At 42.9% G+C, this 12,144-nt stretch overlaps 1 protein-coding gene across 3 annotated transcripts in view; it reads right to left on the bottom strand.

Annotated features, from left to right (window-relative positions):
• Nucleotides 1-11,431, bottom strand: part of NUP153 (nucleoporin 153) — a gene marked incomplete at both ends in the record, with an annotated part of 79,327 nt that extends 67,896 nt beyond the window's left edge. For all 3 annotated transcript variants that reach the window (XM_079713367.1, XM_079713368.1, XM_079713369.1), the window contains one exon: nucleotides 11,321-11,431. In XM_079713367.1, the coding sequence (XP_079569493.1) occupies nucleotides 11,321-11,431 (111 nt within the window). The remainder of the gene's footprint in view (nucleotides 1-11,320) is intronic.
• Between the last annotated feature and the right edge of the window lie 713 nt (nucleotides 11,432-12,144).

Genomic DNA, 12,144 nt, shown 5'->3' with positions numbered 1-12,144 from the left:
CTGCATGGGTCCTGAGGGAGTGGGAGGGAGGGAAGGGGGAGCAAAAGTAAAGGCCGGACCTCTGGGACCGACACCCCTGAGGTGTGGCTAGGGGAAGGGAGGGGGTCCTACAGCAGCGGGACCCACCCCGGCTAGGGGTCCAGAGGCTACGGGAGAGACACTGGGGGAGACGGTGGGGGAGGGGCACAAAGGAACGGAAGGGAACGGGGCGTGCTCTCCCTGTCCGCTTGGGCACCAGGACGCCTGCTGGTCTCCCGGGCCTAATCCTCTGCCCTCGGAGCCCCACTCCTGCTGCGCAGAGCCCAAGCCCCACCCCTGCCCCCCCACCCAGGGCCCCATCTCCACCCTCAGAGATCCCCTCTGAGACCCCTTCCAACGCACTGGGCTTACACCCCTCCCACACACCCATAACCAGGGCCCCAGGAACTCCACACTCTGCAGGCCCTCCTTTGGAGGTGCTGCCTCACCCCTTCCAAGCAGGTCCTGAGCAGAGGCCCCGCCCCACGCTTGAACAGTCACCCTGCCTAGGCCCCACCCAACGCTAAACCTCGCTCCTGACTCAGTTCCACCCACACCTAAACTTCACCAAGCTTTTTTTGACTCCCATAGCCAAGGCTTTTTTATTTTCTTTTTTCCTCTTTTAGATTGAGATTCTGTTTTACCTTGTTGATTCATTGTTCCAATTCTTTTATATTTTTATTTTCCCTAATAAATCTTTTATTTTTCTAATTTTATTTTATTCTTTATACCTTGTCATTGTTCTCTCCTTTTGGCTTGTCCGCCCCCCCTCTTGTTTTTCTTTTATCTGTTGTAGTTTTATTTTACTTTGTTGCAGTTGTTTCAACTACAGTTTTATTTTTCCTAATATATTTTTTATCTTTCTAATTTTATTTTCTTTTTTATTCTTTGATACTGTACTGCTCCTTTTCTCTTTCTTTTGTCCTTTTTTTTTTTTTTTACCATGCCACAAAGCTTGCAGGATCCTGGTTCCCAGGCCGGAGGTTAGGGCTGAGCTCCTGTGGTGGGAGCTCTGAGTCCAAACCACTGGACTAACAGAGAACCTCAGACACCAGGGAATATCAATCGGAGTGAGGTCTCCCGGAAGTCCTCATCTCAGCATCAAGAACTGGCTCTATCCAACTGCCTGCAAACTCAAGCGCTAGATGTCTCAGGCCAAACAACCAGCAGGACAGGAATACAGCAACCCCCCCCCCCCAAAAAAAAAGAAAGGAACGACTAAAAAATGTATTACAGACTAAGGAGCAAGGTAAAAACCTACAAGACCAAATAAATGAACACAAAATAGGCAACTACCCAAAAAAAATTCAGAGTAATGACAGTAAAGATGATCCAAAATATTGGAAACAGAATGGAGAAAATACAAGACACACTTAACAAGGGTCTAGAAGAACTAAAGAGCAAAGAGAGATGAACAACGCAATAAATCAAATTAAAAATTCTCTAGAAGGAACCAATAGCAGAATAACTGAGGCAGAAGAACAGATAAGTGACCTGGAAGATAAAAGAGCAGAAATAACTACCGCAGTGCAGAATAAAAAAAAAAATGAAAAAAATTGAGGACAGTCTCAGAAGCCTCTGGGACAACACTAAACGAACCAACATTCAAACTACAGGGATCCCAGAAGAAGAAAAGAAAGGGTCTGAGAAAATATTTGAAGAGATTATAATTGAAAACTTCCCTAACATGGGAAAGGAAATAGTCAATCAAGTCCAGGAAGTGCAGAGTCCCATACAGGATAAATCCAAGAAGAAGCATGCCAAGACACATATTAATCAAACTATCAAAAATTAAATACAAAGAAAAAATATTAAGAGCAGCAAGGGAAAAGCAACAAATAACATACAAGGGAATCCCCATAAGGTGAACAGCTGATCTTTCAGCAGAAACTCTGCAAGCCAGAAGGGAGTGGCAGGACATATTTAAAGTGATGAAAGGGAAGAACCTACAACCAAGATTACTCTACCCAGCAAGGATCTCATTCAGATTTGATGGAGAAATTAAAACCTTTACAGATTAGCAAAAGTTAAGAGAATTCACCACCACCAAACCAGCTCTACAACAAATGCTAAAGGAACCTCTCTAGGCAGGAATCACAAGAGAAGGAAAAGACTTAAAAAACAAACCCAAAACATTAAGCAAATGGTAATAGGAACATACATATTGATAATTACCTTAAATGTAAATGGATTAAATGCTCCAACCAAAGACACAGACTGGCTGAATGGATACAAAAACAAGACCCATACATATGCTGTCTACAAGAGACCCACTTCAAATCTAGGGACACATAGAGACTGAAAGTGAGGGGATGGAAAAAGATATTCCATGCAAATGGAAATCAAAAGAAAGCTGGAGTAGCAATTCTCATATCAGACAAAATAGACTTTAAAATAAAGACCATTACAAAACACAAAGAAGGATATGACATAATGATCAAGGGATCAATCCAAGAAGAAGGTATAACAACTGCAAATATTTATGTACCCAACATAGGAGCACTTCAATACATAAGGCAAATGCTAACAGCCATAAAAGGGGAAATCGACAGTAACACAATAACAGTAGGGGACTTTAACACCCCACTTTCACCAATGGATAGATCAACCAAAATGAAAATAAGAAAACACAGGCTTTAAATGATACATTAACCAAGATGGACTTAATTGATATTTATAGGACATTCCATCTAAAAATAACAGAATACACTTTCTTCTCAAGTGCTCATGGAACATTCTCCAGGATAGATCATATCTTGGGTCACAAAGCAAGCCTTGGTAAATTTAAGAAAACTGAAATTGTATCAAGTTTCTCTTCTGACCACAATGCTATGAGACTAGTTATCAATAAAAGGAAAAAAACGTAAAAAACACAAACACATGGAGGCTAAACAATACATTATTAAATAACCAAGAGATCACTGAAGAGATCAAAGAGGAAATCAAAAAATACCTAGGAAGCAAATGACAAGGAAAACATGATGACCCAAAACCTACGGGAAGCAGCAAAAGCAGTTCTAAGAGGGAAGTTTATAGCAATACAATCCTACCTCAAGAAACAAGAAAAATCTCAAACAACCTAACCTAAAGCAATTAGAGAAAGAAGAACAAAAACACCCCAAAGTTAGCAGAAGGAAAGAAATCATAAAGATCAGATCAGAAATAACTGAAAAAGAAATGAAGGAAACAATAGCAAAGATGAATAAAACCAAAAGCTGGTTCTTTGAGAAGATAAACAAAATTGATAAACCATTAGCCAGACTCATCAAGAAAAAAAGGGAGAAGACTCAAATCAATAAAATTAGAAATGAAAAAGGGGAAGTAAAAACTGACACTGCAGAAATACAAAGGATCAAGAGAGATTACTACAAGCAACTACATCTGCCAATAATATGGACAACCTGGAATTCTTAGAAAAGCACAACCTTCCGAAACTGAACCAGAAATAGAAAATATAAACAAACCAATCACAAGCACTGAAATTGGAACTGTGATTAAAAATCTTCCAACAAACAACAGCCCAGGACCAGATGGCTTCACAGGCAAATTCTATCAAACATTTAGAGAAGAGCTAAGACCTATCCTTCTCAAACTCTTCCATAATATAGCAGAGGGAGGAACACTCCCAAACTCATTCTACGAGGCCACCATCACCCTGATACCAAAACCAGACAAATGTCACAAAGAAAGAAAACTACAGGCCAATATCTCTGATGAACACAGATGCAAAAATCATCAACAAAATACTAGCAAACAGAATCCAGCAGCGCATTAAAAGGATCATACACCATGATCAAGTGGGGTTTATCCCAGGAATCCAAGGATTCTTGAGTATACACAAGTCAATCAATGTGATACACCATATTAACAAACTGAAGGATAAAAACCATATGATCATCTCAATAAATGCAGAAAAAGCTTTTGACAAAATTCAACACCCATTTATGATAAAAACTCTCCAGAAAGTAGGCAGAGGGAACCTACGTCAACATAATGAAGGCCATATATGACAAACCCACAGCCAACATTGTTCTCAAGGGTGAAACACTGAAATCATTTCCTCTAAGATCAGGAACAAGACAAGGTTGCCCACTCTCACCACTCTTATTCAACATAGTTTTGTAAGTTTTAGCCACAGCAATCAGAGACGAAAAAGAAATAAAAGAAATCCAAATCGGAAAAGAAGTAAAACTGTCACTGTTTGCAGATGACATGACACTATACATAGAGAATCCTAAAGATGCTACCAGTAAACTACTAGAGTTAATCAATGAATACGGTAGAGTGGCAGGATACAAAATTAAAGCACAGGGGCTTCCCTGGTGGCAGAGTGGTTAAGAACCTGCCTGCCAATGCAGGGGACACGGGTTCAAGCCACGGTCCGGGAAGATCCCACATGCTGCAGACCAACTAAGCCTCTGTGTCACAACTACTGAGCCTGTGCTCTAGAGCCCATGCTCTCCAACAAGAGAAGCCACCGCAATGAGAAGCCCGCGCACCACAATGAAAAGTAGCATCCACTCACCGCAACTAGAGAAATCCCGCGTGCAGCAACGAAGACCTAACACAGCCAAAAATATAAATAAATTAATTTTAAAAAATTAATGCACAGAATCTCTTGCATTCCTATACACTAATGTTGAAAAATCTGAAAAGGAAACACTCCCATTTACCACTGCAACAAAAAGAATAAAATACCTAGGAATAAACCTACCTAGGGAGATAAAAACCTATATGCAGAAAATTATAAGACACTGATGAAAGAAATTAAAGATGATACAAACAGATGGAGAGATATACCATGTTACTGGATTGGAAGAATCAACATTGTGAAAATGACTATACTACCCAAAGCAAACTACAGATTCAATGCAATCCCTATCAAATTACCACTGCTATTTTTCACAGAACTAGAACAAAAAATTTCAAAATTTGTATGGAAACACAAAAGACCCCGAATAGCCAAAGCAATCTTGAGAAAGAAGAACGGAGCTGGAGGAATCAGGCTCCCAGACTTCAGACTATACTACAAAGCTACAGTAATCAAGATAGTCTTGTACTGGCACAAAAACAGAAATATAGATCGATGGAACAGGATAGAAAGCCCAGAGATAAACCGATGCACATATGGTCACCTTATCTTTGATAAAGGAGACAAGAGTACACAATGGAGAAAAAACAGCCTCTTCAATAAGTGGTGCTGGGAAAACTGGACAGGGACATGTAAAAGTATGAGATTAGAACATTTCCTAACACCATACACAAAAATAAACTGAAAATGGATTAAAGACCTAAATGTAAGGCCAGACACTATAAAACTGTTAAAGGAAAACATAGGCAGAACATTCTATGACATAAATCACAGCAAGATCCTTTTTGACCCACCTCTTAGAGAAATGGAAATAAAAACAAAAATCAACAAATGGGACCTAATGAAACTTAAAAGCTTTTGCACAGCAAAGGAAACCATAAACAAGATGAAGACAGCCCTCAGAATGGGAGAAAATATTTGCAAATGAAGCAACTGACAAAGGACTCATCTCCAAAATATACAAGCAGCTCATGCAGCTCAATATCAAAAAAACAAACAACCCAATCCAAAAATGGGCAGAAGACCTAAACAGACATTTCTCCAAAGAAGATATAGATTGTAAACAAACACATGAAAAGATGCTCAACATCACTAATCATTAGAGAAATGCAAATCAAAACTACAATGAGGTATCACCTCACACCAGTCAGAATGTCCATCATCAAAAAATCTACAAACAATAAATGCTAGAGAGGGTGTGGAGAAAAGGGAATCCTCTTGCACTGTTGGTGGGAATGTAAATTGATACAGCCACTGTGGAGAACAGTATGGAGGTACCTTAAAAAACTAAAAGTAGAGCTACCATATGACCCTGCAATCCCACTACTGGGCACATACCCTGAGAAAACCATAATTCAAAAAGAGACATGTACCACAATGTTCACTGCAGCACTATTTACAATAGCCAGGACATGGAAGCAACCTAATTGTCCATCGACAGATGAATGGATAAAGAAGATGTGGCACATATATACAATGGAATATTACTAAGCCATAAAAAGAAATGAAATTGAGTTATTTGTAGTGAGGTGGATGGACCTAGAGTCTGTCTTACAGAGTGAAGTAAGTCAGAAAGAGAAAAACAAATACCGTATGCTAACATATATACATGGAATCTAAAAAAAAAAAAAAAAAAAAAAAGGTTCTGATGAACCTAGGGGCAGGACAGGAATAAAGACGCAGACGTAGAGAATGGACTTGAGGACACAGGGAGGGGGAAGGGTAAGCTGCAACGAAGTGAGAGAGTGGCATGGACATATATACACTACCAAACGTAAAATAGACAGCTAGTGGGAAGCAGCCACATAGCACAGGGAAATCAGTTCAGTGCTTTGTGACCACCTAGAGGGGTGGGATAGGGAGGGTAGGAGGGAGATGCGAGAGGGAGGGGATATGGGGATATATGTATACATATAGCTGATTCACCCTGTTATACAGCAGAAACTAACACAACATTGTAAAGCAATTATAGTCCAGTAAAGATCTTAAAAAAAACCAAAAACAGGTATCTAAAAGAGAAATACGTGTGTGTGTATATATATATAAAACAACCATGACCATTAGCCAAGTAGCTACAAATAAAACATTTTTGAAAATACAAGGTCATCACATCTTTCCAATAATATTCTGTGCCTAATGAAATGGTTTTAATTAGTGACATCAGACCATTCTACTTAAGTAATAGGTAATTGCCTCATCAAAGGACTTTCCAGGAAATGGAGACACCTGGGCTCTTTTGTCATTATCTGAAAAACTGGTGAGTAAATTGATAAACTATCACACACAAGGGCCTCTCATCACAAACAAAAAAACCTACTATGCATTAAGTAATTTAACACTTGGATTTATTTTCCTATACACTTAAATGACTGGCATTTCTATGAGGAACATGTTAAAAATAATGTATTTTTATGTAGCTTAAGGTAGTTTAAAGGAAAAGAAGAAAACAAGTTTTTAAATATAGTACAATCCTATAAAAGATTGAACTTTGGTACATAAAAGAAAAATACCTCTACTAAGAGGCAGCAAAATTCAGAGACAATAAAACATTTAAATCAAAAGGTTCTGGGCTTCCCTGGTGGCGCAGTGGTTGAGAGTCCGCCTGCTGATGCAGGGGACGCGGGTTCGTGCCCTGGTCCGGGAAGATCCCACATGCCGCGGAGCAGCTGGGCCCGTGAGCCATGGCCGCTGAGCCTGCGCGTCCGGAGCCTGTGCTCCGCAACGGGAGAGGCCACAACAGTGAGAGGCCCGCGTACCGCAAAAAAAAAAAAAAAAAAAAAAAAAAAAGGTTCTACTTAATCACAACAATTTCAAATGAGTCCTTACTCTATATGCCAGGCTCTGTTCTAAGAGCTTTCCTTATATTATCTCATTTAACCCCTCCCAACAATTTCCACTTTACAGATGAGTAAATTAAGCTGAGAGAACTTGTCCAAGTTCTGGCAGAATAGGGATTCAAATTCAGAGGCTCTGACTGTATTACAGCACATCTTTTTCCTATCAACTATTTCCATTTCTATTTTCACTAACAGTATTAATTAAACATCTAGGATAAAGCAAATAAAGATAAAAGTCAAAACTACTCAGCGACTTCTGGAATGAGTTAATTATTCAGCCATTAAATATCCCTCCTTTTCAAAACTGAGAACACTCTTTTGCCATCAGAATCCAAGCAGGACATAGTTATTTGGGACAAAGTATCATACAGAAGCTACCAAAACAACAAAAAAAGCTACACTATCATATAAACCAAGATTAGGCAAACCACGGTCTGTGGGCCAAATTCAGCCCTCAGCCTGTTTTCATACAGGCGGCAAGCTAAGAATGATTTTTACATTTTTTAAAGGGTTATAAAAACAAAACAAAGAACCTGCAGCAACAAAACCTAAAATATTTACGCTATGGTCCTTTACAGAAAACGTTTGCAGACTCCTGATTTAAGCTACTGAATAGATAAAGGGGTTTCCTCCCCCCTTTTTAAAAAAATAGCTAAATGCAGAAACTGACTTGTAAGACAAACTGCATCTAGGAAGATAAAATGAGTGGATTCCCTTAGCTCCAAACCAGAAGACAAAACCTCTGAAGGACACCCCCCAAAAAAGGGCAAAAATAAGTAGTTCCCTTCTCACCAGGAGGTGGCAGTAGATTCTTCCAGAGGCAATGTTCTGGTTTGCCCATGGGCTCAAGTTTTTTGTGGTGGCTATTAAGAAAAGCAGCTTGACCTCTCCAGAGCTGACTTTCTGGGCCTGACAATCTGCACAAAAAGGAAAGGGGAAAGGAGACTGAACAGGTGACAAGAACTAAGCACATTCTCTTTACTGACCTGTTCACTCCCACTAGAAAAATGATACCATTTCCTAAATGCATCTGGGCTAAGAGTTAGCGGGTAGGAAAGAAGGCAAGTGAAAATGATCAACTTAATCATTTGGTGCTGTTCTTCATTTTTGCTTCTACAATTCTTAAGTTACTACCCTTCAGTTAGTTGAATAAGACAATGGATTTTTGTCTCCACAACTTGAAGCAAGATGCCATTTTAAAGATCAGAAGTTAATAGGAAAAAAAATGTGAACTTTAGATATACCTCAGCAGAGCTAAACCAGAATAAGTCAAAACAGGAAATTACAAGTCAGTTGAACACATGCGAAAGTCGCAGGTACTGCGTGACTGCACAAGTCAGTTGGCCTGACAAGCAATGGCAAACATCCATTAACTAACAGTGCCAGATCGCTCATTCTTCTTTCAAGCCTCTACTACACAACCCAAAAACTTCATTTTTGCCCAGAAACCACTGGACATTTAATCAAAATACATTAGTACAAAACATGCCATGTCATGAAGCTCCTTGCTATTCATGATGACTCAGCAGTTGCTGCAAAACAGAGAGGTGACAGCCTAGGATAGTTGACAGCAACCAGGTAGTCTACAAGTGCACAAAAGTTCCAGTAAGGATTAAAGAAAGTCCTTATTTTAAGATTTTTTAAAAAAAATCCTTAAAGTATTATTTTGTATATTCCTGGATACTTTTCTTTGGTAGTATCTGCCAATATTAATACCTGCAGTGTTGATCAAGAAACCCCCAAACACCTTTGATCCAATTCAAAAGCTAAAAATGTACTTTCTTTTTCAATTAAATGGGTGGGGCAAAAAGCTGAAAGTACTTTAGATAGGGGGAAATGATAAACTATCAGGCTTTAAAACAAAACCACACAGTCTGAAATCATACCAGCTCTAAGACCATTTGGATCATAGGTGTTACGTTGTTAAGGCATCATCTCACCCAAATTAGATTTTTATCTAAGTACATTTTAAAATAAGGTGTGGGGCTTCCCTGGTGGTACAGTGGTTGGGAGTCCGCCTGCCGATGCAGGGGACACGGGTTCGTGCCCCGGTCCGGGAGGACCCCACATGCCGCAGAGCGGCTGGGCCCGTAAGCCATGGCCGCTGGGCCTGCGCGTCCGGAGCCTGTGCTCCGCAACGGGAGAGGCCACAACAGTGAGAGGCCCGCGTACCGCAAAAATAAAAAAAAAATTAAAAAAAATAAAAATAAGGTGTGATTTTTGGCTTTTGCCACTCAGAATATATGAGCTCCTTTCTAAACTCTGTCCAGACCATCCAGTGATCTGTATTTACAAATTTCTTTATGTAGTAACTTTCTTTTGAGGAGATCTACGAAAGCACTCAAAGACATTTATTCTTAGGAAAAACAGAAAGCATGTGTGTTTAACTTCCACTCAACCAAAGGATTAGGTTAAATGGCCAGGCTTGTGACCTGAATTCTAATCTTAAATCTGCCTGCAAGTACCCCTGCTCCTCACAAAGGAATCTGAAAAACAAGCTCTTTTGGTGTATATCTGGGGGAAAACCGGTGGGAGGTAAAAGTAAGGCCAAGACCTGTAACCGTAAGTAGAAAGCTACCTAATATTATAAACCACAATTTTTACTATTAAGAAATTTCTCTGAAATCTTTTAAAATTGTTTTTAATAATACAATTTAACACCAGCACCAAACATGTTGAAGTGTTCAATATTCATCATCCAGAATAAGGCAATCTAGGAAGTCTACCCTTAACAGTAAGCGACAAGTTATCAGACCCTTTTGCTATACCTTTGTGTTTTTTATAGGTTTAAGACCCACACTTACTTCTACCTTAGTATCCCTGAAAAGTGTTGTAAGTGACGTTTATTAGAATATTAACATATTCCTACTCAATCCCCATAACAAGTAAAATTTTAAAAACGGAGTTGTCTCAGAATCAAATGTCTTAGTTACAATTAGGATAAACTCCTTTTCATAATTTCAAACACCCACGAATGCACAGGGTGCTTAGATTATAAGACCACCAACATTCCTGGAGTGTCAAAAGCACCTAAACTTCTAGAATACGCCCCGTAACATTAAAATAGTTTGTGCGTGAGATCAGAACTGGAGTCCCGGTCAGCTGTGCAGAATGGCCAATTCCAGCTTCCAAAATAAAAGGCGGGGGGGTGGGGTGGCGGGGGGGGATTGGACAAAAGTGGGGAGGAAAGAGTCTCGCGACGGAAAAGAGACGTAAGTGTGGAGAGGGACTTTCAAAATGCCCCAGTGCCACTAACTATAAGCCGGTTAAGAAACAAACAAACAAACAAACAAAACAAAATCGAAGCCACTGCTCTCAGATCGGGGAGGGACACCGGGAGATGGAGAATTAATTAATCGCGTTGTAAGTTATTCCACTTTCCGCCCTAACAGCGGCCCCGACAACCCCCGGGTGCCCCGGAGGCAGATTCCTCCGGGCAGCCCCCTCCTCACACACGCTAAGACGCGGGAGACCAGCAAACAGCAGGCGTAGGGGCCTCCAGTCACACCTTTTTCCTTCTCCCTCGAGAGGACGTGAGTAATACCCCCAAACCCCCAATCCCCGCCAAAAAACGGAAGAATTCTAGGCCCAGCGTGGCCTAGGATTTCTGTTCCCGCCCTGCGCCGGTCGGGGGAAAGCCCCAGGCGGAGAGGGCTGGGGAGAGGCGGCCGAACCACACGTGTGCGCCGCAGGATTGGCCCGTCTCAGCCCACTTCCCGTCGCCGCCCCAGCGGCCAGAGCTCCCGCCGCCTCGCTCGGGCCTCCGCTCAGGCCCTCCCGTCCGCTCCACGTGGGGCGCCGGGGCCCCTCGCCGCCCGTCCACTCCCGCCCAGTTCCCGACCCGCTAGGCCCCCACGGCGCCGGGGTCCCGTACCTGGTGCTGTTGTCGCCCCTGCTGGTAAGGTTTAATTGGCCCCTGGTGGCAACGCCGAGTCCGGATCTTGCCGCCACCGCCCCCTCCTATGCCTCCAGCTCCCGAGGCCATGGCGTGAGCCTCCGCGGCTTCCCCCTCCGGGGCGGGAGAGGCAGAGACTGCCTTAGAGCCCCCCCCCGCCCGGCCCCAGCCCAGAAGTACGCACGCGCTGCCCACACAGCGGGGCACAGGCACACCGGGAATCGCGGGGCTGCGAGCAGGAGCGGAGAGAGAACGCGCGCTGGCGGCAGGGAAGGGGGTGGCGGCGACAGAGGCCGAGGAGCTGGCTCCGGTCCGGCAGGCTCCCGCGGACCCCCGCCTCTGTGTATGTCACCGTCTCTGTGGAGGTTCCCCCGCAGAGGACAGTGCGAGCGGCTCCGGGCGCTGCTTAGGCCTAACTCAACCGCCGGCTGCTGGGGATTCTTCTTCCGTCGCCCTAGCCGTAGCTGCCGCAGTTGAAGCCGCCGGCGCCGCCCGCCTACCCCTCCCCTTTGCGCACAGCGCCCGCCCAGCCGTTGTCGTCGCCCCTGCAGTCGCCGCTGTTGCGTCTATTGACGCTGCTAAAGCCGCTGCAGTCGTGAGCCAGAAGGTCGTCACTTGTCAGCGCCCGACGAGTTTGCATCATCACGCTGCGACCGGGTGATAGGCGAGGAGGAAGGAAGGGCGGGTCGAGCCCGCGCTCTCGGCTGCGCTGGCCGCTGGGAAACGTAGTTCAGCGGAAGAAGGCGAATTCTCAGGACACGGAAGGAGATGGACGGTTCGCCGCAGAGGCACAAAGCCAGGGG

The sequence above is a fragment of the Hyperoodon ampullatus genome (genome assembly GCF_949752795.1).
Source record: "Hyperoodon ampullatus genome assembly, chromosome: 10".
Classification (NCBI taxonomy): domain Eukaryota; kingdom Metazoa; phylum Chordata; class Mammalia; order Artiodactyla; family Ziphiidae; genus Hyperoodon; species Hyperoodon ampullatus.
Note: the sequence above shows the minus strand (reverse complement) of the source record. Positions and strands in the feature narration are given on the sequence as shown.